This window comes from Macaca nemestrina, chromosome 12, assembly GCF_043159975.1.
Source record: "Macaca nemestrina isolate mMacNem1 chromosome 12, mMacNem.hap1, whole genome shotgun sequence".
NCBI classification, from domain to species: domain Eukaryota; kingdom Metazoa; phylum Chordata; class Mammalia; order Primates; family Cercopithecidae; genus Macaca; species Macaca nemestrina.
Window position 1 is genome coordinate 49,757,051 of NC_092136.1, and position 22,331 is coordinate 49,779,381.

A 22,331-nucleotide genomic window follows, 5' to 3' on the forward strand; every position below is an offset into this window, starting at 1 on the left:
TGAGTATACATAATTTGTTAGCTCGTATGTAGGACATGTAAGGAAGAGAGGGCTTGATTAGTTGAGTCTGTCACCATATAATTAAGAATAGTGAACAGCTGTTGAACTTTTTATGGACTTTTCGTATGGCATTGCCCCTTTTCTTATTCTGCTTAGGCAAGAGTGCAATTCTTATTCCAGCTCTCCTAATTTCAAGGTTGCCTATAGACTAGAAAGAGTTCTAACCTGTTTAATGGGAGATTTGAGTTGAAGTTCCTTTGCCAAACGACTAAAAACAAGAACCTCTGGGCTTAAGTTTCTTTATCTTTTAAAAGAGGTACGTTGGATTTGACTTCATCTAAGGTCCTTTCCAAGTCTGCGATTATTATTAGAATCTTCATAAAACACTGAGTGAATTTCTTATCAGAAAGATGATCTATCAATCATAGGTTCCATTTAGGGATTTTTTTTAGAGAAGTAAAAGAGGAGAGTAATGGCTTAGAGGTTGTATTTGTGCCACTTGCTGAATTGAGTTTTCATGTTCCTTGAGCTTTCCTTTTTGTTAATGAGAAGATCTCTCCAGTAGTATTTCCCAATTACCTTCACAGATGGGCTCCCTCCTCTTTCTCTCGGCTCTCCTTTTCTCCAGCAACAATAGTTGAGACTCAGCTTTTTAAATATATTCTTTTCCATCCTGTTTCTTTTTTCTCTTATACCTGGGGTTTCTAAAGGGATGCTTTTCTTTTGTTTCTGTTTTGCTGTATGGTTTGTTTAAGAAAACATTCTTCTAACACCTTTAAAACAATTTTCACATCAATTACTCTGTCCCAGCCTTATTGAGAGGTTGTACCTCATTTTGATTTGGGGCATAGTGAAAGATAAGCCTAGCATTTATGGATGAGCTCTGAAAGGGATTATCTTTGGCCAGACTGTTGGACCCTGCATCAGAACTGGAATGATGTGCTGTCCTCCATGTATTAAAACTTTGCATTGATTCAAATGGAAATAGATATGTGTACCAAGAATACCCTCTTTTGGGACTATTGCACTCACATCTCTTCAGAAGTATTATATAGATTTATACTGAATTTGTGAACTGGAACACAGCCAAGTTGACATTACCCTTCTGAAGCTTTATTTGTGTGTGTGTATGTGTGTGTGTGTGTGTGTACCTCCATTTGCTTCTAAGTTTTATATCTCAGGATAGTTTTATTATTTTCAGCTTAAGCTCTTTGTTTAAGACAAATAGCAGAGATTGCAATAGTTCTTCTTTTCTTTAAAACACACTGCTTAATATGAATACCCTCTCTTAAAAATCCTGCTCATTCTTTGATCCACATACTTGGAAAGTATTGAAGTTTTCCTCATTCCCCTACCCTTCCTAGATCCTTATTCCTGGTAGAAAAGATTGACTCTATGATACATGACTCATTCAAGGCAGCAGAGGCAAACTGTAGCCTAATGTGGGGTGGGGTTTAAATGCTATAACTGCATAAAGATCATTAGTTCAAGCCTACCAGAATGCAGTGCCTCACATTGCAACTCTTGGATTCTCAAATTTGAAATAAAGGAGAGAGGTCATCAAATCTGTAATTCAGGCCAAGAAATCACTTCTCATATCCCTGACAAGTCGTTGTTTTACATTTGTTCAAATGTCTCTGAGAGTCTGAAGACAGAATACTGACCACTTCTTGAGAGGCTCATCCTCATTCAATTAGCTGTTTGTTAACAATTTATAACTAAAATTTGCCTCACTTTCTTGTAACTTCTACCCATTGGTTCCAGTCTGATTTCTAGACCCTAGCAATAAAATTTATCATTTCTTCATTTGACATGCCTTCAGATATTTGCTTAAGGGCTAGAAGACTTAAATTCTGGTTGTTCCATCCTTGGCAAGTCATTTTCTTCCGCTAAATTTTCTCATCTGTCAATGAGGAAGTTGGTCTAGATGGATTCTAGATGACAGTTTTTAAAACTTATTATTTTACTGCTATATAATTGAAGCCATTCACCTTCAAGGCAACTAGAATATAATAAGTATCAACTAGGGATGATGCAATAATAAAAATAAATACAATTATTGTGTAATTATATCAGAGATGATATACCTTTGCCCAAGAAGATATCCAACTGCTAGATACCAGGAATAAAAGATGAGAAATTATACATGTAAAAAGATAAGACTCAGGTAAATCAGAGGGAACATTAACTAGAACTATGCTGTGGGCGTATGAGTCTGGCTTTCCATACCTACCCAAAATGGTGTCCAGGCATTTCAGAGAAATGAATAGGCAATTGCGTCTCTATAGAACTGGCAGACTGTTGACTGAGGCCAGGATGGGTGGTGAGGAAGGCCTAAGACCTGGTGAAAAGGAGTAAGAGCCACAGAGGCTGGGATATAAGCAGAGTCCACAAAGCCCTGGGCTCTGGACTAACTCTGTTGTATGAGTATCACAAAAATGTATTTTACTGTGGATATAAACAGTTTTAGAGGATCCTGTGCACCAGTTTATATCAGCACTATATATAAAGTGCAGCTCTCTTAAACAAGCAAATAAACTTCTCTTAAAGAAATATATTTGCTGTGTCTTAAAAGCTCCCAAATAACTTTTAATGTTGGTAGAAAACAATTTCCATTGAACCCTCCGAGTGATGTATAGTCCTGATGGGGCAAGATAGTGAAATGTCAAGATTCTTGTATAACTCCATCTCCTAATACTCCATAAAAGGAACTCAACCTGCTGCTTATTGTTGCTTAGGAAAGAAAGCCCAATCAAAGACCTAGCCTCTCTTTAGTGAGGAATCTAGCCCTACCAGATAGCTGGTTTCTCATTGGGCTGCCTTTTCTAAAGAAGTGTCAATGGCAGTATGAATAATTATCTCAAAAAGATCTACTTTTCTGACTGAATATTCTTTACCCTGGGGAAGAAATGCCAGTCTACGTCATTACTGAATCGCATAGAAATATAGTCTGCTGTCTGTATCTGCAAGTTCTGCATCTGTAGATTCAATCGACGGTAGATAAAAAAAATTCACACAAAAAAATGGCTGTTTGTGTCTGTACTGAACATGTACAGACTTTTTCCATGTGATTATTTCCTAAACAATGCCATGTAACAACTATTTACATAGTATTTACATTGTATAAGGTAACATAAGTAATCTAGAGATTGTTTCAGGTATGTGGGAGGATATGTGCAGGGATTATACCATTTTATATAAGGGACTTGGGCATCTGAGGATTTTGGTATCTGTAGGGGGTCCTGGAACTAATCTCTCTCAGATACTGAGTAATGACTGTACTTCTCCAGCTTGCTACAGCAACTGAGCAATGAAAGATTAATACTATCTACCATGAAAATTAGACCCAAGACAAGAATAGCTAGCATATGTTCCTGATGGGACTGCAAAATCAGTCCTCGCTTCCTCAGCGGTATGTATGTCTGCTTCACATAAACCAGCACATTAGATTAAACCCTGACTGATAGAGTTCTGTCTGACATATTTGGACTGACTGTAGCTTTTGAGATTGTGGACTTTGCCCAGATTCTTCTCTCCTGGCAGTAAGAGCCACTTGACTTTCTACCTGCAGGCTGTGGAATTCAGCCTAACCTAAGGTAATGGGATTTAATGAGCATCAGGCTAGTTATGAATGTGCTTTAAATTCTCCCTGTTTAAGGTCAGGATTTGAATTGAGACCAAACTTTGACCAACTGTCCCTTTCCTGCTCTTCAAGTTCTGATAACTGTGTTTCAAACTTTTTCCAAAGAGTCAGTACTCACCCAGTCCTCCACCAGTTTCTGTTACTGACTTCCTATCTTTTCTTAACCAAGGTCTTCTTATACAGTCATGCACCACTTAATGACATTTAAGTCAATGATGGCCCACATATATGATGGTGGTCCTATAAGAGTACAGGACCGTATTTTTTCTGTACACTGTCTGTGTTTAAATATGTTTAAACAAATTACACAAATACTTACCGTTGTGTTGCCGTTGCCTACAGTATTCAGTACAGTAACATGCTGTATGTGTTTGTAGTCTAGGAGCGATGGACTATACCATATAGCCTAGGTGTACAGTAGACTATACCATCTAGGTTTGGTAAGTACATTCTATGATGTTTGCACAATGACAAAATTGCCCAAGGATTCATTTAAGGTATCCTCATCGTTAAGCAATGCATGACTGTTTCTGAATGTCTCTTTCTAGATTGCTCTTCTTATTTTGTTCTGCTTTTCTATCCCTGCCTGTACTCATTTATCTGCTGTCTATTTTCTACCTCTTTAGAGGTGGGTCTCTGTAGACTGAATCTCCGGTGCTAGGAACCAGGTCTTTCTAACCAGGATCTGTCCCTACTTATGGCCTCCAAATCTTCAGTTTTACCCATATGTTCAACCAAGTTATAATGTACTGATTATCTCTTATATACACCATACTGTTATGGGCATGGAGGGAAAGGTTTTTTAAAAAATATAGACCACATTATATTCTTCAAGAGCTAGTAATGTAGTTGGGATTACAAGCTTATTACACATAAAAAGCAAAGCAGTTTAAGGTATTAAATGTTCAAGTACATCATTAAAGAAACAGAAAAGGCTACTATTTAGAGGAGGAAGCTGCAGTGCTTTGTGGACAGCAATGGTTCTGGAAAACCTGATAGAAGTGTGGCTGGAGATAAGCCTAGGTTTGGATAAGCAAAAAGAAGAGGAAAATCTTTCAGCTGAGGGAATAATCTAAGCAGACACAGACATTAAGCAGATAGACTTTCATAGGAAAACTCCAGAAGGGAAGAATCATCTTTTTCATCTTTGTCTTCTCCACCAAGCCCAACACAAAGCCTTGCACATACTTGCAATTAATAAATATTTGTTGAATTGAGTATGTTACAGAAATAGATGGGTGACATATTAAGGAGGGCCTTGATTACCAGGCTGAGGAATTTGGACTTTACCACCAAATAGATATGCATTAACCTTTAATCATTCAAGACTGATTTAGACTAGAGAGGTTAAGAATAATGGAAATGCAGTAGTTAGGTTGCTTTTGGAGATCTGTAAGTTTCTTTATTCCTCTGCTCTCTTTAATATTATTTCAGAGAGGATGTTCAAGTAGATATCTTTCCATGTTATAACACGAGAAAGCTTAGCTGGTGTTAGGTGGGTTTTCATTCAAACTCATACTAGAAATAACTCCTTTCCTCCTCTCCTCCTGGATGCCAATAAGTAGGATTTTCACCGTCTACTGTGACTGATCGATGCCTTACAGATCCGTCTTGTACTTTTGCCTCTCACTTAGGAGTGCAGTTTTTCTTTTTAATTGTTTTTGTTCAATGGGTATTTACACCTGAGACATAATGATGCCAAAGTTAGGTCATAGTACCAGAGGGGAAAGGTTATGTAAGAATGCATCGTCATTTTCTATATACTATAAACTGCCACATTTAGGAATAGGCTATGGCACGTAACTCTGAACAAAAATGTAATATCCCAAGTCTCAGACCTGGAAAAAAGCATTTCATAAGCAATATGTTCAATCATTTTAAATTTATATTAGAAATGCAAATTGAAGCTTACTGGTATCAATATATGTATATGTATTTTTTACTTTGGTGACGGAGAAGTTGCTCATGGTGTTTCAATATAAGCTGACTCTTCTGTGGGAAGGTTCATCCTACATAGGGACAAAATGTAACAGGATAATAGCTGCTTCATGCTGGACAGCTACAGACCTGTTCGTGGAGAAGAAGAAAAACAATTGTCAAATGTCCCTGAAACTTCATTGCCCTCCATTTATTTTAATTCCATAGTCAATAATTCAAATCTTTTGTAATTCCAATGAGTCCTTTATTTAAAAAAAAGCTGATCTGTAGGTTCACAAGATAATGGTCTCTCTTCTGGCTCTGTATGAGCAGTATGGTCTGACTTCTGTTCCCATATATGGGAACTGCGGAGATGTGAGATGGTCTTTCTTGGTTGAGCCCTATGCCTAGTCATTGTATTTTAGTCTGTATCATAGAGAACCTTTTGAAATATATTTTTAGCAGTTGGGAAGAAAAGAGGCTCCATTAAGGAATAAATTGCATTTTTCAGTTAACTTGCGAGTTTATTTAGTAACTCCCTGAAGAGTAGAATGTAAAATATAGCAAACATCACCCAGGTATGAGGAAAGTCTACAAAGGGAACACATATGAGTTAAGTACCTGCTATGTTCTTGGTACTGGAATAGGCATTCTACTACTTCTGTTGCCATTATTACTGCTACCTATTTCTAAAAGGAACTACTGCTTAGTGAGTAGGTACTGGGTTCCAGTCACTGTGCTAGGAAATTTACATGTATGCCTATTTATTTCTCACAAAGATGCTGCAAGGTAGAAATTATTAGTTCTCTTTTATAGAGAAATGAAACTACAGTTTAGAGAAAGAAAATAATTTATCCAAGGCTACTTAGTTAGGAAAGATCAGATCAACAATTCAAACCTAGATCTGTCTATATGGCATCTGAGCCATGCTGCCTCCTGTTTTTCTCCAAGATGAGCAACTAAATTGGTTGCCTTTGTTGGATTAGCTTTTTCCTATAGTTTTCATTAAAAAGCAGAAAATTTTAATTAGAAATGGAAACTGAAAGTTGTTTTAATCCCTTAAACCACAGAAATATTAGGCACTTTTCAAATACTTTCACCAGTTCTCAGGGTGAAGAAGTATTGGTGGCCCATCAGATTGGATTGATCTCTAAAATCCTTGAGTGATCTCCTTTCAGTACTGTTCATTCCTTAACCCTAACCTTAAAAAAATAATTAGTTTCTGCTGCTCCCATAATCTGCATTTTCCATTCTAATGAAAGACAGATTCCAGCCAGTTAAATTAATCATGTTAGGAGTTTTAAAAGCTAAGTTTGGATGCCATTGAAACAATTCAGCTGACCATTGAAGAAATTCATTCTGATGGGAAGTGTGAAATTTGAGATAGTTACATTTGAGTGCCCGTTGTGATTTTGCCATTTATTAACTGTGAAACTTGGACAATTTTGATCTCTCTAAATCTCAAAGTTTCCTCATTTGGAATGAGGAGTATGGATTAGGTAATCTTTAACATCCCTCTCCTGTTAGAGTTCTCTAATTCAGTGAGTGTATTTTATCTATTTTATAATGAATCTGATATTTAAGGAAAGTCCTAATGTATGCTTACTTGACTGCATATATATATACATATATATATGTATATATATGCACACACCCTACATCATTAGAATAGTTTTCAGATTTAATATTTCCAAAAGTCTCAGACATGCCTTACCATCCTTCCAAGGTTTTTCTAGAAGTAGGGAGGCTGACATCTCAAAACTGTACAGTATGGCTAGTCAATCAAAGAAAGTAAGATTGGAACCAATAATCTGTGAGTCCCACACAACAACTATGGGTACATTTTTCACATCAAAATTATTCTTATTTTATAGATGTTTCAAGAAAGGACACTTAACAGAATATAAGAAATAAAATTAAATTTCTACAAGATCTGATTTCAGAAATTCCCAGGTTCTAATAGAACATGTGGGCATTAGAGACTAACTCTAAAATTCTCACTGTTGAAGATGTCCACTGTACTGTACTAGTAAGCATTTGAGTATCTACCTTATGCCATCCTGGCTACTAGACCCTGGGGATAAGGGTAGCAGCTAAAGATAAGACACAATGCAGTTACCACTGTTTCGGGGTACATAGTCTAGAAAAGAAAGTAGGTACATAAAACTGGTAATTTGGATAAAATATGGCAAATGTTAAGATGGAGGTACACATAGGGTGCCACCTGTCAGAGCCTAGGCTACTTATTCTAACCTGGCAACCAGGTAAGACTTTCATGGGATAAATAATCCCTGAGACGAGTCTTCAATAATGAGTGATTGCAAGATGGCCAGGTAATTTCAGGAAAGGAGGGAGAAAACTCAGATTCCTAGTATGTACATACTCAACACAGCGTGTAGAGAACTGGAAGTAGTTCAGTGTTATAACACAAAAAATGTTCCAAGCAGAGTAGCCAGAGCTGGTACTGGAGCCATAGTCAGAGAGCCAGGTCACGGAGAGCCATCCGTACTGTACTAAGGAGTGTGAACTTCATCTTGTGGGCATGAGGGAGCCATTGAAGTGTTTTAAATATAGCAGTGGCCTAGTCCGAATTGCATTTGTGACAGATCATTCTGGCTGAAATTAGGAGGAGGTATTTAAGTGGAGGTTAAAGGATTTAAAACTGGGTGTAAGAATAGCAGCTGGAAGGCTAGTTTTTATAATAGTCCAGCAAAGATAGTGAAGGCTAAGGCAATTGATAAAGATTGAAATGAGAGAATGAATTTAGTAGTATCTTTGTTAACTAACTCCTGAGACCTGCTTCATCTTGCTTTGCACTTCTTAATTTCACGTAGAGTCTATGACAGGAGCTAGAGTTAGATAAAGCCAAAAGCTGCTGAACAACACGAATTATTCAGTCTACCAGCTTTTTACCAGCCTCTTTATTCTCCAAGGGCATCTTCTTGAACCTAAGCCCAGTTGTCCTGAAAACTGGTTCAAACTTAAATGATACCTTTTTACCTGGGCTCAACAGCTTGTAAGCCCTCCTCCTATGTATAAATACAGCATATAGATAATAAGCGGAATATTTGATGCTCTATGCTACCTTCAGGTCATTAAAATAAAGAATATAAGTTATCCCAGCTGCCCTGGGATTCTGTAGTTGAAATAAGATAAAGGACTCTGTTTAGCTATCTGTGTAAAGTAAATATAACTTGAGAATTTTTCAAAAAGTAAACACAGGCATCAAAACTGAAAGAAAGAGACTCTTGAAAATACAGACTGGTATATCACTGATTAGAATTTCCTTCATTTTGCAAAGCCACCAGCCACATGCATCAGCTCACCACAAAGTCATTAAGCCTTTTTAAGCTCAGATGAAAAACATTAACAAATACCACAAAAGGCTTTAGTATAGCCCCTTTGTTCATTCACATATGGCACTTTATAACTCCTGCGCCACTCCGGTCGTGTGTTTGTTTAAGCTGCCTCCATCAGGCTGGTCCTGAAAGAACAAAAGACATCTTGAGCAATCCTAAGCAGGAAATGGGCTAATCTAAACATGGTTTGTGACACTTTAAGTAGAATAGAAAGGGGAGGGATTGATTAGTCATTAATGTCCAATTGGCTCCATATGGATGTTGCAATAATAAAGCCCTTTTTCAGAGCAGTAGCAGAGTTATTGAATTAGAGGTTTATGTTTCCTCAGAGCTGACCTTAGGGAATTCCCTTTGGTTCCTCTTGTTGATCTTTTAAAGAGAATGGAGTTTCTAATAGAAAAAAAAATAGAAGTCTTATCCACAATAACACTTGCTCATAATCCTGTAACCAAGGAATGCATTAATTTAGCATTGTTTTAATCCTAGCTATAATTTTAGTCCTTAGTGCTTTATCTACATGCCCTTGCATCTTTGGTGGGGCAGTATTTCAGAGAACAATTAGACAATGGCATGAACTTCATAACTGGTAATGGGCTCTTCTAATATGCTTAGCTGGGCAGGGAAGTGGCATCCTTAAAGGGGGAAAATAATGTTCCAGCCAAGAAATGGTGGGCTTTGAAATTCAGAGTTGTTTCAGATTGCCGAATAGTGATTGGGGTAGCTTTGGTGAAGGGGTGACGTACTAGGCTGAAAGTCAGAAGATCTAGGTTCTAGATCTGGCTCTGCTTCGTATTATCAGCAAATGGTTAATCAGGGGAAGGTGCTGTCATGTCTCTGAGTCTTACTTTCCTCATTCATAAAGTGGGTGAAAAGATATCTGCCTTCCTACTCATTTTAAAAGATTGTAATGAGGATGGAGATAATGTAATTAGTGAAAGCACTTTGTAAATATTATTTTATGCAAAGTTACTTAGTACACCTGGTGTTCCTATCCTAGAAACCGACCTCTGGCCTAGTCTATCAAAAAGGTAAATTGCTCTTTAAAGAAATACTTTGGTACTCTGATTAATGAAATGTTTGTTTCCAGCCAAGAGCAGTGGCTCATCCTGTAACCCCAGCACTTTGGGAGGCCAAGGCAGGCAGATCATTTGAGGCCAGGAGTTCAAGACCAGCCTAGCCAACATGGTGAAACCCTGTCTCTACTAAAAATACGCACACACACAAGATTAGTTGGGCGTGGTGGCTCACGTCTGTAATCCCAGTTACTCAAGAGGCTGAGGCAGGAGAATTGCTTCAACCCAGGAGGCGGAGATTGCAGTAAACCAAGATCACCACACTGCACTCCAGCCTGGGTGACAGAGTGAGACTCTGTCTCAAAAAGTAAAATTAAATTAAATTAAATTAAATTAATAAAAATAAAAAGTTTGTTTCCAAAGTGCCCAGTGGAATTTTTTATGTGTACATTATATATAACTAGGCCTTTCTATTCCTATCTCCCTCTCTCTCTCTCTCTCTCACACACACACACACACACACACACATTCTCATCCTCTCTCTCTAGTTTATTTGGTGAATTTATTGATCTAGATAGCTTCAATAGTTAAAGTAAATAGGGGTTTGTTTTTACTAGGGCTAAAGAACCTTAAGATGAAAACAAAGATATTAAAATTAACTTATGGTCTTCCTCAACATTCAGCAAATGAAGAATTAACACTTTAATTAAAGTACAACAGATGATTCATCTTTTGTTCCTGTACTGTTGGCTCTTGCATATTCACCAATCGCTAGCTCAGAAGAATTGTGTATCCATATTTTGCCTTTGTCTTCCTTAAGTCATTTACCTATCAGTAGGTCACTCTTTGCTGATATATCTAGGTAATTTTTCCAAAAGATACAGAGAACAAAGCATACTCTACACCTCTGGCATTTCTTCTTCTCAGAAGATGAACACATCACTTCCTCACTTCCTTAATGATTAAGGCTCTTACTCAGCTATGGAATGTATTTTGTCTGCCAAATAAACCACTAGGATAGCCAAATCCTTTTTCTTTTTTTTGCAAGAAGAAATCAAACTTGAAATCCAAGCAGCCTTCCTATAATGAAAGTAAGTTCACATTCTGGCAGAACAGGAATGATAAGTTAGCAGTAGGTTTCCATAATCATAGACAGACATCTATCAGTCATTACTTCAACACAATGAATTTGACCTCTATTGTATTAAGATAAATTTAGTAGGATAAATATGGTGAAAAATCAAATCTGTGTAGTATTAATACTCTCTTTTCTAATTTCAATCCCCTTCTAAAATTTCATCTTCTACATTTTTGTTTCTAATGCATTCAGTATCATTTTCTCTATTAACCCAAATAAGGGACTATCAAATGTATTATGTCACTTTTCAGAATCCCACAGGAGAAAATCAACTATTCTATTAATAAAATGAAGTAGTCTGAAATACTGTGATTGTCAACAGTTCTGTCAAGGAACCCAATAGTGATACTTATGTCTCTTTCTCTTCATAAGCAATCAATTATAGTTTTTTTTGCTGTTCTTAATAATTCATTTTAGTAAATGAGATTATCTTTGAGTTCACAATGGCCTGAATATGCCACCTACTTTTCAGGTCCACAGAAAAAGTAACCTTTCAAAAAAAAGAGCATTTTATTTGTTGGATGGTTGGTTTTCTGCTTCTTTTTATGGAGTTATTTTGTTGTCATTTTTGCCTTTTTTAAACTAAGGGTTAAAACAGTTTTATTTTGAGTAGTATTCCATTGTATGGATATATCACAATTTGTTCATTCTCCAGTTATTTTCCTTTTTTCTATTATTAATAAAACTGCTGTCATATTCTTATATAAGTCTATTTTTGACAGAAATTTTAATTTGGTTGCTGGGTCATATGCAAATATGCATTTTAATTAGAAGAAATTGCCAGAAAATGATTATGCTGTTTTATACTTTCACCACCAGTATATTAGAGTTACAGTTGCTCCCTATACTTGCCAACATTTAGCACTTAAGCCATTCCAGTGGATGTGAAATGCATCTCACTGTGGTTTCAATTTGCATTTTTCTGATGATTAATGATAGGGAATACCTTTTCATCTGCTTATTGGCCATATCTATATCCTTTTTTGTAAAAATGTTCATTTAAGTCTATTGTCCGTTTTAAAATTAGAGGTTTTTGGTCATTCTTTATGTGTATCCTGGATGCAAGTTCTTGTCAGACATGTGTGTTCTGAATATTTTTTCCAGTATGCGCTTTGACATTTTATTTTTTTAACAATGACTTTTGATAAGCAGAGTTGTAATTTTTATAAAGTTTAATTTAACAGTTTTCTTGTATATTTAGTAATTTGTATGTTGTATCTAAGAGTCATTTTACTTTAAAGTCACTAAATTATTGTCTTATGTATATTTAGAGGAGTGTTATAGTTTTTTCTTTCTTAAGTCATGATTTATCTCTAATTGTTGGATATAATGTGTGATACAAGATCCAAGATTTTTTTCAAGTGTATCTATAAACTTGTTCAGTGTTTGTTGAAAAAACTATCATTTTCCACTTTAACAGCCTTGATTTTCATTAAGGTAGTTTGGATCCTTTAATTTTCTTCAAGTTTGTTTTAGTTTGTCCTACTGCTTTATTTTTCATATGAATTTTAAAATCAGTTTGTCACCTTAAATGAAAAAACCTTTGGATAATTTTTATTGGAATTTGGTTGAATCTGTAGATAAATTTGAGAACAATAACATTGTAACAATATTGAGTCTTCTGATTAATGAACATGGTATATTCCTCCATTTATTTAGGTCTTTAAGTCACAAATGTTGTATTGTTTTTAGTGTAGATGTCTTGAATAGTTTTATCAGTTAAATTTATTCCCAAGTATTTTATTATCTGATGATACTATATATATAAATTTGAATATTATTTTTTAATTGTTTGCTGCTAGTATAAAGAAATATGATTGATTTCTGTATTTTTATTGTTTATTGTAATACTGTTAAATTCACTTATTAGTTCTAGTATTTTGTAAATTCCTTAGGATTTTTTATGTAAACAATTATATATGAATAGATGACATTATTTGTTCCCTTATAATTTGTATGCTTTTTATTTTTTATTTTTTATTTTGTTTTATTTTATTTTTTTGAGATGGAGTCTTGCTCTGTTGCCCAGCCTGGAGTACAGTGGCACGATCTCGGCTCACTGCAGCCTCCTCCCAGTTTCAAGACATTCTCCTGCCTCAGCCTCCTGAGTAGCTGGGATTACAGGCACACGACACCACGCCTGGCTAATTTTTGTATTTTTAGTAGAGCAGGGTTTCACCGTATTGGTCAGGCTGGTCTTGAACTCCTGACCTCATGATCTGCCCACCTTAGCTTCCCAAATTATAAAGCGTGAGCTTTTTATTTTTTGATTGTTGATTAACAATGGTGAGAGTGGACATGTTTGCCTTGTTGATCATTTTTGGAGAAAGCATTTGGTAGTTCACTATTATGATGTTACCTGTAGGTTTTTCTGAAATGCCCTTTATCAGACTGGGAAAGTTTCCTTTTAATACTAATTTCCTGAGCATTTCCAACATGATTGAGTATTGAATGTTGTCAAAATCATTTTCTGAATCTGTTGTGATTACCATGTGTTTTCTTTCCCTTTGTTCTGTTAATGTAATGAGCTACATTGTCTGGATTTCAAATGTTAAACCAATTTCACATTTCTGAGATAAGTTCTACTTGGTCATGATGTATTATCTATTTTTTACATGTGGCTGGATTCAATTTGTTAACATTTTATTTTAAAATTTTGCACTTATGCTCAAACCTCTGTCAAGGTGTGCTGCCTCATAAACTTATTTAAGAAGTGTTCCTTCTTCCTCTACTTTCTTACCTTTATGCAATATTATTCTTATTTTCCTTAAATGTTTGAAAGAACTTACCAGTGAAACCATTCAGGGCCTCAATTTTCTTTGTGGATAAGTTCTTGGTTATAAATTCAATTGATTGATTAGCTATCAGTGTATTCAGATTTTCTATTTATTCTTGAGTGAATTTTGGTAGTTTGTGTCTTTCAACAAATATGTTCATTCTATCTAAGTTGTCAAATTTATTGAAATTAAGTTATTTATAATATTCCCTTTTTATCTTTGTAATATGGATAGTATCTACAGTGAAATCTCCTCTTTCAGTCCAAATACTGGCATTTTTGTCTTCTCTCTTTGTCTGTTGACCCATCTTACTTAGGATTTATTAATTTTGTTGTTCTTTTTAAGTTTATAGCCTTGACTTTGTAAGTTGTCTTTATTGTATCTGTTTTCTGTTTCATTGATTCTTACTCTTTATCTATTCAGAGAAATCACTGACTTTTAATTAGATAATTTGATTTATTTCTGTTTAATATAATTATTAAATTTGTTGGGCTTAGGTCTTACACTTTAGTATTTTTTCACTATTTGTATTTGTTCCTTCAGTTTTTCATCTTCTATTTCTCCTCTTCTGCCTTCCTTTGTGTTAATTGAATCCCTTTTAAGGTCTTTTGTTTGAAGTACTCTGTTGAATTTGTAGCTATACTTCTTTGTATTTTTTACTTTTGTTTGTTTGTTTTTTGTTTTGAGTCAAGGTCTTGTTCCATCACCCAGGCTGGAGTGCCGTGGCCCAGCCTCAACCTCCTAGGCTCAAGCAATCCTCCTACCTCAGCCTCCTGAGTAGCTGGAACTACAGGTGCATGCCGCCACACCTAGCTAACTTTTTAACCTTTTGTAGAGACAGAATCTCAGTATGTTGCCCAGGCTGGTCTTGAACTCCTGGCCTCACGAGATCCTCCCACCTCTGCCTCCTAAAGTGCGGAAATTGCAGGCATGAACTACCTGCCTGACCTCTTCGTATTTTTTTAAATTAGTTTTTCTAAGAATTCACTATCAAACCTTAATTGAGTATCCTTACAGTTAAAATTTTATCACTTCATGTAAAATAAAACAAGTTTTAACAATCTAATTCTATTTATACCCTCATCTTTTGTGGTAATATGCTATTGTTCCATATTTTACCTTTTTATATGTTATAAATCCCACAATACAATGTTATATTTTGTATTAAATAGTTCCTTGCCTTTTAAAAACAGTAAACAATTAGCTGTTTATTAGTGAAATCCAGAGAAGAAAAAATGATCACAAATCATTTTTGATATTCTTCCTTTCTTTCTGTATATCTGGTTTTTATTGAGTGTTATTTCTTTTCCTCTTGAATAATTTCCTTGAATATCTCTTTTGGTGTTTGTCTGCTGGTAACTCATTCTTTTAGCTTTTAATCATTTGAGAGTATATTTCATAATCATTTTTGAAGCATATGTTCACTGGATAAAACTCTGAATTTATTTCCTTTTTTAGCATTATAAAGATGTTCTATAGTCTACTAGTCTTCATTGTTTCTAGTGAATAATCAGTCCTTATTTGTAATTTTATTTCCCTGTGAGTAATATGTCCCTTTTCTCTGGAATTTTCTCTTTGTCTTTGCTTTTCAGCAGTTTAACTAGTTTCTAGGTGTGGTTTTGTTTGTATTTATTTGGCCTGCATTTCCCTGAATGTTTTAAACCTCTTAGCTGATGTTTCTCACAAAATTCAGGTAATTTTCAGCCAGTATTTGTCTTCCTTTTATTTATTTATTTTTTATTTTTTGGTCTCTGAGTCACATTTTCATGCTTGTTTGTACAACTCACAATTTTTTATTATATATTGTATGTTGTGGATTATCCATTGTAGATACTCTGTATTCTATTATCTTCCTCTGAAAATTTTTAATTTTGGGGGCAGGAAGCAGTTAAATTACCTGCTATACACGTTGAACTTGTGGAAACTTAGTTTTTGCATTGTTAAGGAGAGTCTTTTTTAATTTTGGTTTTAGTCTTAGGGCAAATCCTTAGTCCTGGCATATAGAATTTATTCCTAAGGAGTTGCCCCTCTGGAGTTTCAGTGGAAAGCCCAAGGTGTTTATGAATTCTTGCTAGCTTGATAGGATTCAAATTCAAATTCTGTTTCTCTTGCAAAGGGCATCAGTTGAAATCTCTTTTCAGATTTTCCAGATACACAGCTCTATTTTTTCATTGGGTTCACCTGAGTCTTCTAAATACATGGCAAGTTCAGGGGTCAGCAGCCACTTGTAAGTTCAAACTCTGTCTTCTGACACATTAAGCCAATTAGACTGACTTTCTATTTGCATTCTAGCCACTCCATGCTATGAAGACTAGGAAGTGTCTTCATGGGAAAAACTATGAAAACAGAATTTCAGTTAGTAAAATGCCTTTCATTTTAGGATGGAATCCACTCCAGTTTCTGTTTAGTTTTGGTAGCTCTCAGGAATCTTCAACATCTATGGGTTTTTTTTTTTCATATTTTTTTCAGAGTTTATATTTATTATCTGTTGGAGGATAGGTCTGATATGAGCTATTCTGCCATTACCAGAATTTGATTTTATAATACAACCTTTTGTGCCAATATTTTGCATGTATCACATTAATTCTGTCTGACAAAATGTAAGTTTTAATGGGCCCTTGAAGAGGTAGTTACTTTATTTTTCTCTATTCTTTATTATCAATTCACTGGTAATCATTGAGACTCTTCAGTGGTAATTTCTCATTTAGTTTTCCATTCTGATCTCTTCTGGAACATATTTTTTCCATGTTACTCTTCTGCTTAAAAACCTTAAAAGATTTCTTAGCTTGGCATTCAAGGTGCTTAGCAAATTTGGTCCCTATTTACTTTTCTGGTTTCATCTCTTAGTACTCCTCTCTTTTTTTCATTTTTACATAAACCCAAGCCATCACCAGCTTCTTTTTATTCCCTAAAATTGTCCTTTGCTTTTGTTATAAACTGTGCCTTTGCTCATACTGATTTCCTCGCCCAAAGTAGTTTCATATTCATACCTGCTGGTAAATTATTACTTCTCCTTTAAGATCCCGCTCAAGCACCACTTCAACTCTGAAGCCTCCCTAATATTCATCTCTGTCCACTCCAATTGTGTTAGTAGCTTATTTTCCCTGCTCTAATAGTATTTTTAAATTACCTCTGTTAGCATCGTTTGTAATTTTTAATTAATGTGTCTTCTCACATTGGGGACCAAATTCCTTAAAAACAAAGTACATGTATTATCTATCTTTGTATACCCCATCACAATGCTGGGTACATATGAATTGTGTCAGAAGTGTTTATGGAATTAATAGATAAATAAATGATTACTAGGCACATTATAGAATTAACCAGAGTTCCCCTTAGGGATAATTTTATATATGCACAAGCACTCACTCATTCACTCGGATATCCCTTGGAATTTAACCAGGAAGGGGCCTCTCCAGGATTAGTTCAGGACCATTTCCAGAGGCTGTGATGGTGAAACTGGCCTTCTTTCCAACCCACCTGGAAAAACTCAATTTTGTCTTGTCTTTAAATCATTCAAATCACAGCTTTCTGAGGAGATTTTTGCCTTGGCAATTTCTATTTTCTCTCTGCAGATTAACTATCTTTAACTGAAAGTTTGTCTTTACACAAACTGAGATGAAGGATGAATTAACCAATTTGAGCCTTCTAGGGGAAGTTGTACAGAGCAGCCTCTCCTGACGTACAGAGACCTTGCTTTCCCTTGAAGCCTACTGTGGTGCTGTTGATCTCTTGCCCTTTCAGTAACTGTCATTTGGGACTGCTGTTGCTGGCAATTAAAGACTCTTAGGTCAGCTGGAAAGCCGTCTCCAGGTACATAGCTGTGGGTCTAGGCTTCTTCTAACTGCTTTCCATGAAAAAGCATACGCTGAACTCACAAATGACTCCTCTGCTATTAAAAGGAGAAGAAGCTGCCTCATAGAATTATGAGCCATTCCAAGTTCTGGATTCTGATGCAGACTATTGGCTATTTAAGAATGAAATGTTTGGTGTTTTGCACTTAATGATGAATGGAGCAGTATGAAATCATACAATGTGCATATTTTTAAAATTAATTATAACAAAGTGAATTTTAGACTTCAGATACACAGATTAATAGTATACCTTTTGAAAACAATTTATAATATGCTATAAAATTTTTCTTATGTGTTTATAAGGGTTTTCCAGGTATGTAATTTCCATTTTTAAATTTCTGAATTTGTACACACACATACAATCGTAAGTATTTCTACTGTGGCAACAATTCCTTTACCATTTTGTATCAGAAGCAAAGTTTAGGGACACTTAATAAATGTTCTTTTGACTTTGTAGGCTCTAATACTTTCTTAAAATTCTGAATCTAAGCTTAACTCGAACTTAGATTGTAAATTCAAGTAATAGATAAGTTGTCAGCTTTAAATGAAAAAAAGTAATATTGAGAAATGTTTTCTATCAAAATATTTAAGAAATATTCATTGAAAACATCTTTCTGCATAGTACTCATATGGATGCTTCAATGAATTCCATGTAAGTCTTAAATGGCATAGTCACTTCAAAAAGACAGAATAGAGGAAACCCTCAATATGTATTTGTGGGGCATTTGTGGTTTCTATTACTGTATTTTCTGTACATTACCCAGGTGTTAACTCAGATATTATAAATCTAGGGAAGGATAGACTCCCTTTCTAGGATGTTAGTGGTGGCGGTGAAAGCAAAGGTGAGACCACTTTTATATGCAAATTTGATTTGTTATTGTTGTTTTCATTGACTTTCTAATTAAGGAGAGTGACCTCCTGGGCATAATTTGCATAGTCGTAAAATAGCTTTAGAGTACTACGTATTTGGGAGATAGAACAGGAAGGGGGCAAAAATAGGAAGAGTGGGAGAAGGAAAAACAGGAAAACATTTTCCAAGTTATGATTTTGCAAAGGGATCTGGGCACTGCAATCTGTGTGGTGTTAAAAGTCGCTGCTGTAGTTATCAGGTATCAGATTCGCTTTAAAAGTAGTTTCAAATGTTGGACTCCCTGGGTAAATCTCTTCTTCCCAAATCTTGGTTCATCTGATACAACATTTCTAGTTTAGCTTAGGATGTCCCCATTCACTTATGGTTCACTCCTTCTGGAAGAGAGAAGAGGTGACCAGAAAAAAGAGATGTGCACATGATCTAAAGCATTTTCTATTCTTTGCCTTCTTAATTCATGTTTTTGTTCTGTGCACCGTGCTTGAATTTTTCAACTTCTGGAAGCATTTCATGTGAGTCCCAGAAAACTGCTGTGTAATCAATTCCTTATCCTTCAGCTCCTGAAGATAAAATGTGATGTAGGAGTAAAAGTAAAGGTCAGTGCAGGGTAGAGGTCAGACTTGAGCTCTGTTCCTCAGAAAAAGGTAGAAATTGGTAAAGTAGAAGAGAGTAGGAAGGATATGTGAAGACTGTGGTATAGCATGAGTGGGAGAGAGATTGGGCATATGTATGGCATATCTGGGAGACTCAGTTGGTACCAAGTAGAGAATCTAGAATGTTTATACTAAAGCCAGCATCTAAAAATCCACTATGATCTCTGTCAGTCTTTGGGACAGTAAAACTTCCCATTTACAATGAAATACATATTTTAAATGAAGAAATAAATGGAAGCTGACTATTTGGTTTTGCTAGAGGTGAAGAGAAAGCTACAACAGAAGAAGCAGGTCTCAAATGTTAATCACCTGTGGCATAGCAGTTAACTTAGAATAATATTGAAATGTTTTTGCATCTGACATTCTCCACAAACCTGTCTCCTTTTATGTGAATGCATGTCAGTATATAAATTGCTGAATCCATGTCAGTTGTAAAGTAATGGCACTGAGGGCATCATAAATTACCATGGTGATCCTCAGGAGAAGACACTGTCGTATCTGAATGAGTGTTTCACTTCCAGAGTAATGTATGCCTTCATCTGGCCCAGCAGTCAGCATATTGCCCTGTGTTGATGGATATTGTCGGCTGGAAGCTACACTACATTTCACTGCACAATAAACATGGCTGTCAAACCCATATAAAGTGAAATCAATTTATCCTGTATGGTCAGTGCATTTTAAATGAAATTAATGTACTGTGGGTATGGTGGCAAAAAGGTATCATATTAGTTATGCATCTTGGGATCTAAGACTTTTCATGTAAAGGATCATTCTATCTAGTAGGCCGAAAAGAAGGGCTGTTTATAAAATATGTTATTTTTGTACAGTCTTCAGAAAGTAGCCTTTCTGCTCTCCTTCCTGTTTAGAAAAAAATTCATGTTAGCCAATCCCACCCTTTTATACTGTCTTTTGTTTGCAGTAAATGATGACCATATTTGCTAAATAATAGTGCACTATAATGTTGTAATTTATTACTGGCTTTGACACAAACAAATTTCTACTTAACCAAGGTATCTAAAAATAGAGAGGAAGGGCCAGAAATTGATTGAATCATGTTGGTCCTGTATAATAACTTCACTGAGCGGAAAGGATTTACTTTTTCCAGAAAATAGAAATGTTGATTTTAATGTACATTTTGCTTCTAAACTTCTGGGCATAGGCTTTCCTGTTATGCGGTAGAAGCCTTGTCTGAGGCTATCAGTCCGACCACTTTACGTTTAATTATAAAAGTTCTCAATCTGTGGGAGATAGTCAGGAGTTGCCACATCACAAAGTATACATCAGTATATCACCCTGGCATAGAGTGCATGAAGACAAGTAAGAGCTATGTTCATTCATTCATTTATTTATTCAATCATTCATTAATATAACATAATTTACTAACTGAAATCCTATGTGCCAAGTACTTTAATGAATCCTAGGAATAGAGCAGTGAATAAGACCCAGCCCTTGTCCTATCTTCAAGGAGCTTTCAATCTCGTATGTTACTAGAGTCAGCTCTTTGGAAATTATAAAACATCAGGAATTTAGGCATAGTTTCATAGATGTTAAAGAACTACACTTAAACAGAAAAATGGAACAGGACGCTCAAAATAAATGCCTCAGTCTATGACTTTTGCATGTGAGTTGAAAACCAAATAATCTTTGCTTAATGAATATTTTATTATCTGTTATGTGAAAAATCCTGAGGATACAAGAATGAGTACAGCATAATCACTAACTTTAGGTATCTCATATTCCTGAGAGGAGTGGAAAGGAGGGAGATAGTCACATAAACAATAATTACTATGGGGCATGTCTCCTGAAAGCAGGAGGACTGAGTGCAGCCTGGGGAGCATCATTGCAAATTCTGTTCCTTTAGCCTGAATTACCCTTCCCATCGGACTTTACTTCCTCTCCCACTCACTTGCTGATTCCTATTCATCCTTGAAGACTCAGTTTAGACATCTCATCTCCTAGGAAGTGCTAGCTGACCATTCTGTCTGGTGCTCTTTCGGGGCCCTGTTAACGTCAGTATAGTAGCACCTCTTACCCTCTTTGTTATCATTGTCTATCCTTACTCTGAACTGTGAGCTCCTTAGAAGCAGGGGCTGTTTTATTTACCATGGTCTCCTTAGCACCTGGCATAAAACCTAGGTTATAGTAATTGCTCAATTAATGTTTTTCATAGAATTAATTCATTCAATCATGAAACATGTCAGCATTGAAGGATGAATGGGATTTAGCATGAAGGAGTAGGAGAAGGGTCTTCTAGGCAGTGAGAAGAGCACAGGTGAACACAATATTGTGAAAAACAATTCTATTTGGGGGAAACATATAGAGTGGTTGTGATCTGGGGCAAATGAGTCTAAAATGACTGGTAAGAGCATGCTTTTGAAGAAAGGAATTACAGCAGGAAAGTTTGCCATAAGGTAATGTCATTCATTGCTCTATAATCACCTTCCATTTATTGTAGTAAATGTGGTAGGGTGTATAAAACACACACAAAATTAATTCTTAGTGTGCCTTTGAGGGCTACATCAGAAGAGCCTGTAGAACTGTCCTTTGAACCTGCCTTCTACTTCCAAGAAGTCACTTAGAAAAGAAGAGGAGGACCTGGGGAAAACAGCTGACCCAGGTGGCAAGCTGTGTGACATTATCCACAAAATAACACTTTCCATTAATCTTCTTCTTCCTGCCCTGACATTACAGGAAGTAAAGCAATGAATGGCTCTGCAGCTAAACTACAGCAGTATTATTGTTGGCCAACAGGAGGTGCCACTGTGGCTGAAGCACGAGTCTACAGGGACGCCCGCGGCCGTGCCAGCAGCGAGCCACACATCAAGCGACCAATGAATGCATTCATGGTTTGGGCAAAGGATGAGAGGAGGAAAATCCTTCAGGCCTTCCCCGACATGCATAACTCCAACATTAGCAAAATCTTAGGTAAGTGCGGCAGCGCAGCTAAAGTTGATCTTCTCCCCCCGCGAGTCCCATGAGTGCCACCAGGGTGGGAAGCAGGGGTATAACTAGGATCCTAAGGGAGACTGTGGCGGGCACAAGTTAGACGAAGGTCAGACAGCTGCCGCAGGAGCCTTCGTCATCACATCTGCCTCCCCCACCCCATAAC

At 36.1% G+C, this 22,331-nt stretch overlaps 1 protein-coding gene and 1 long non-coding RNA gene across 39 annotated transcripts in view; one reads left to right on the forward strand and one right to left on the reverse strand.

Annotated features, from left to right (window-relative positions):
- LOC105486943 (SRY-box transcription factor 6) overlaps positions 1 to 22,331 on the forward strand; it is an 806,217-nt gene that overhangs the window by 762,729 nt on the left and 21,157 nt on the right. For 31 of the 38 annotated variants that reach the window (XM_024794517.2, XM_071075039.1, XM_071075037.1 and 28 more), the window contains one exon: positions 21,914 to 22,147. In XM_024794517.2, the coding sequence (XP_024650285.2) occupies positions 21,914 to 22,147 (234 nt within the window). The remainder of the gene's footprint in view (positions 1 to 21,913; positions 22,148 to 22,331) is intronic. The other 7 variants (XM_071075047.1, XM_024794515.2, XM_071075044.1 and 4 more) reach the window with 1 other exon arrangement.
- Positions 5,578 to 17,464, reverse strand: LOC139357503 (uncharacterized). Its single transcript, XR_011610797.1, has 3 exons — positions 17,328 to 17,464; positions 8,938 to 9,044; positions 5,578 to 5,710 (listed from the first exon to the last, which is right to left on the reverse strand). It is a non-coding gene; the product is annotated as an uncharacterized lncRNA (long non-coding RNA).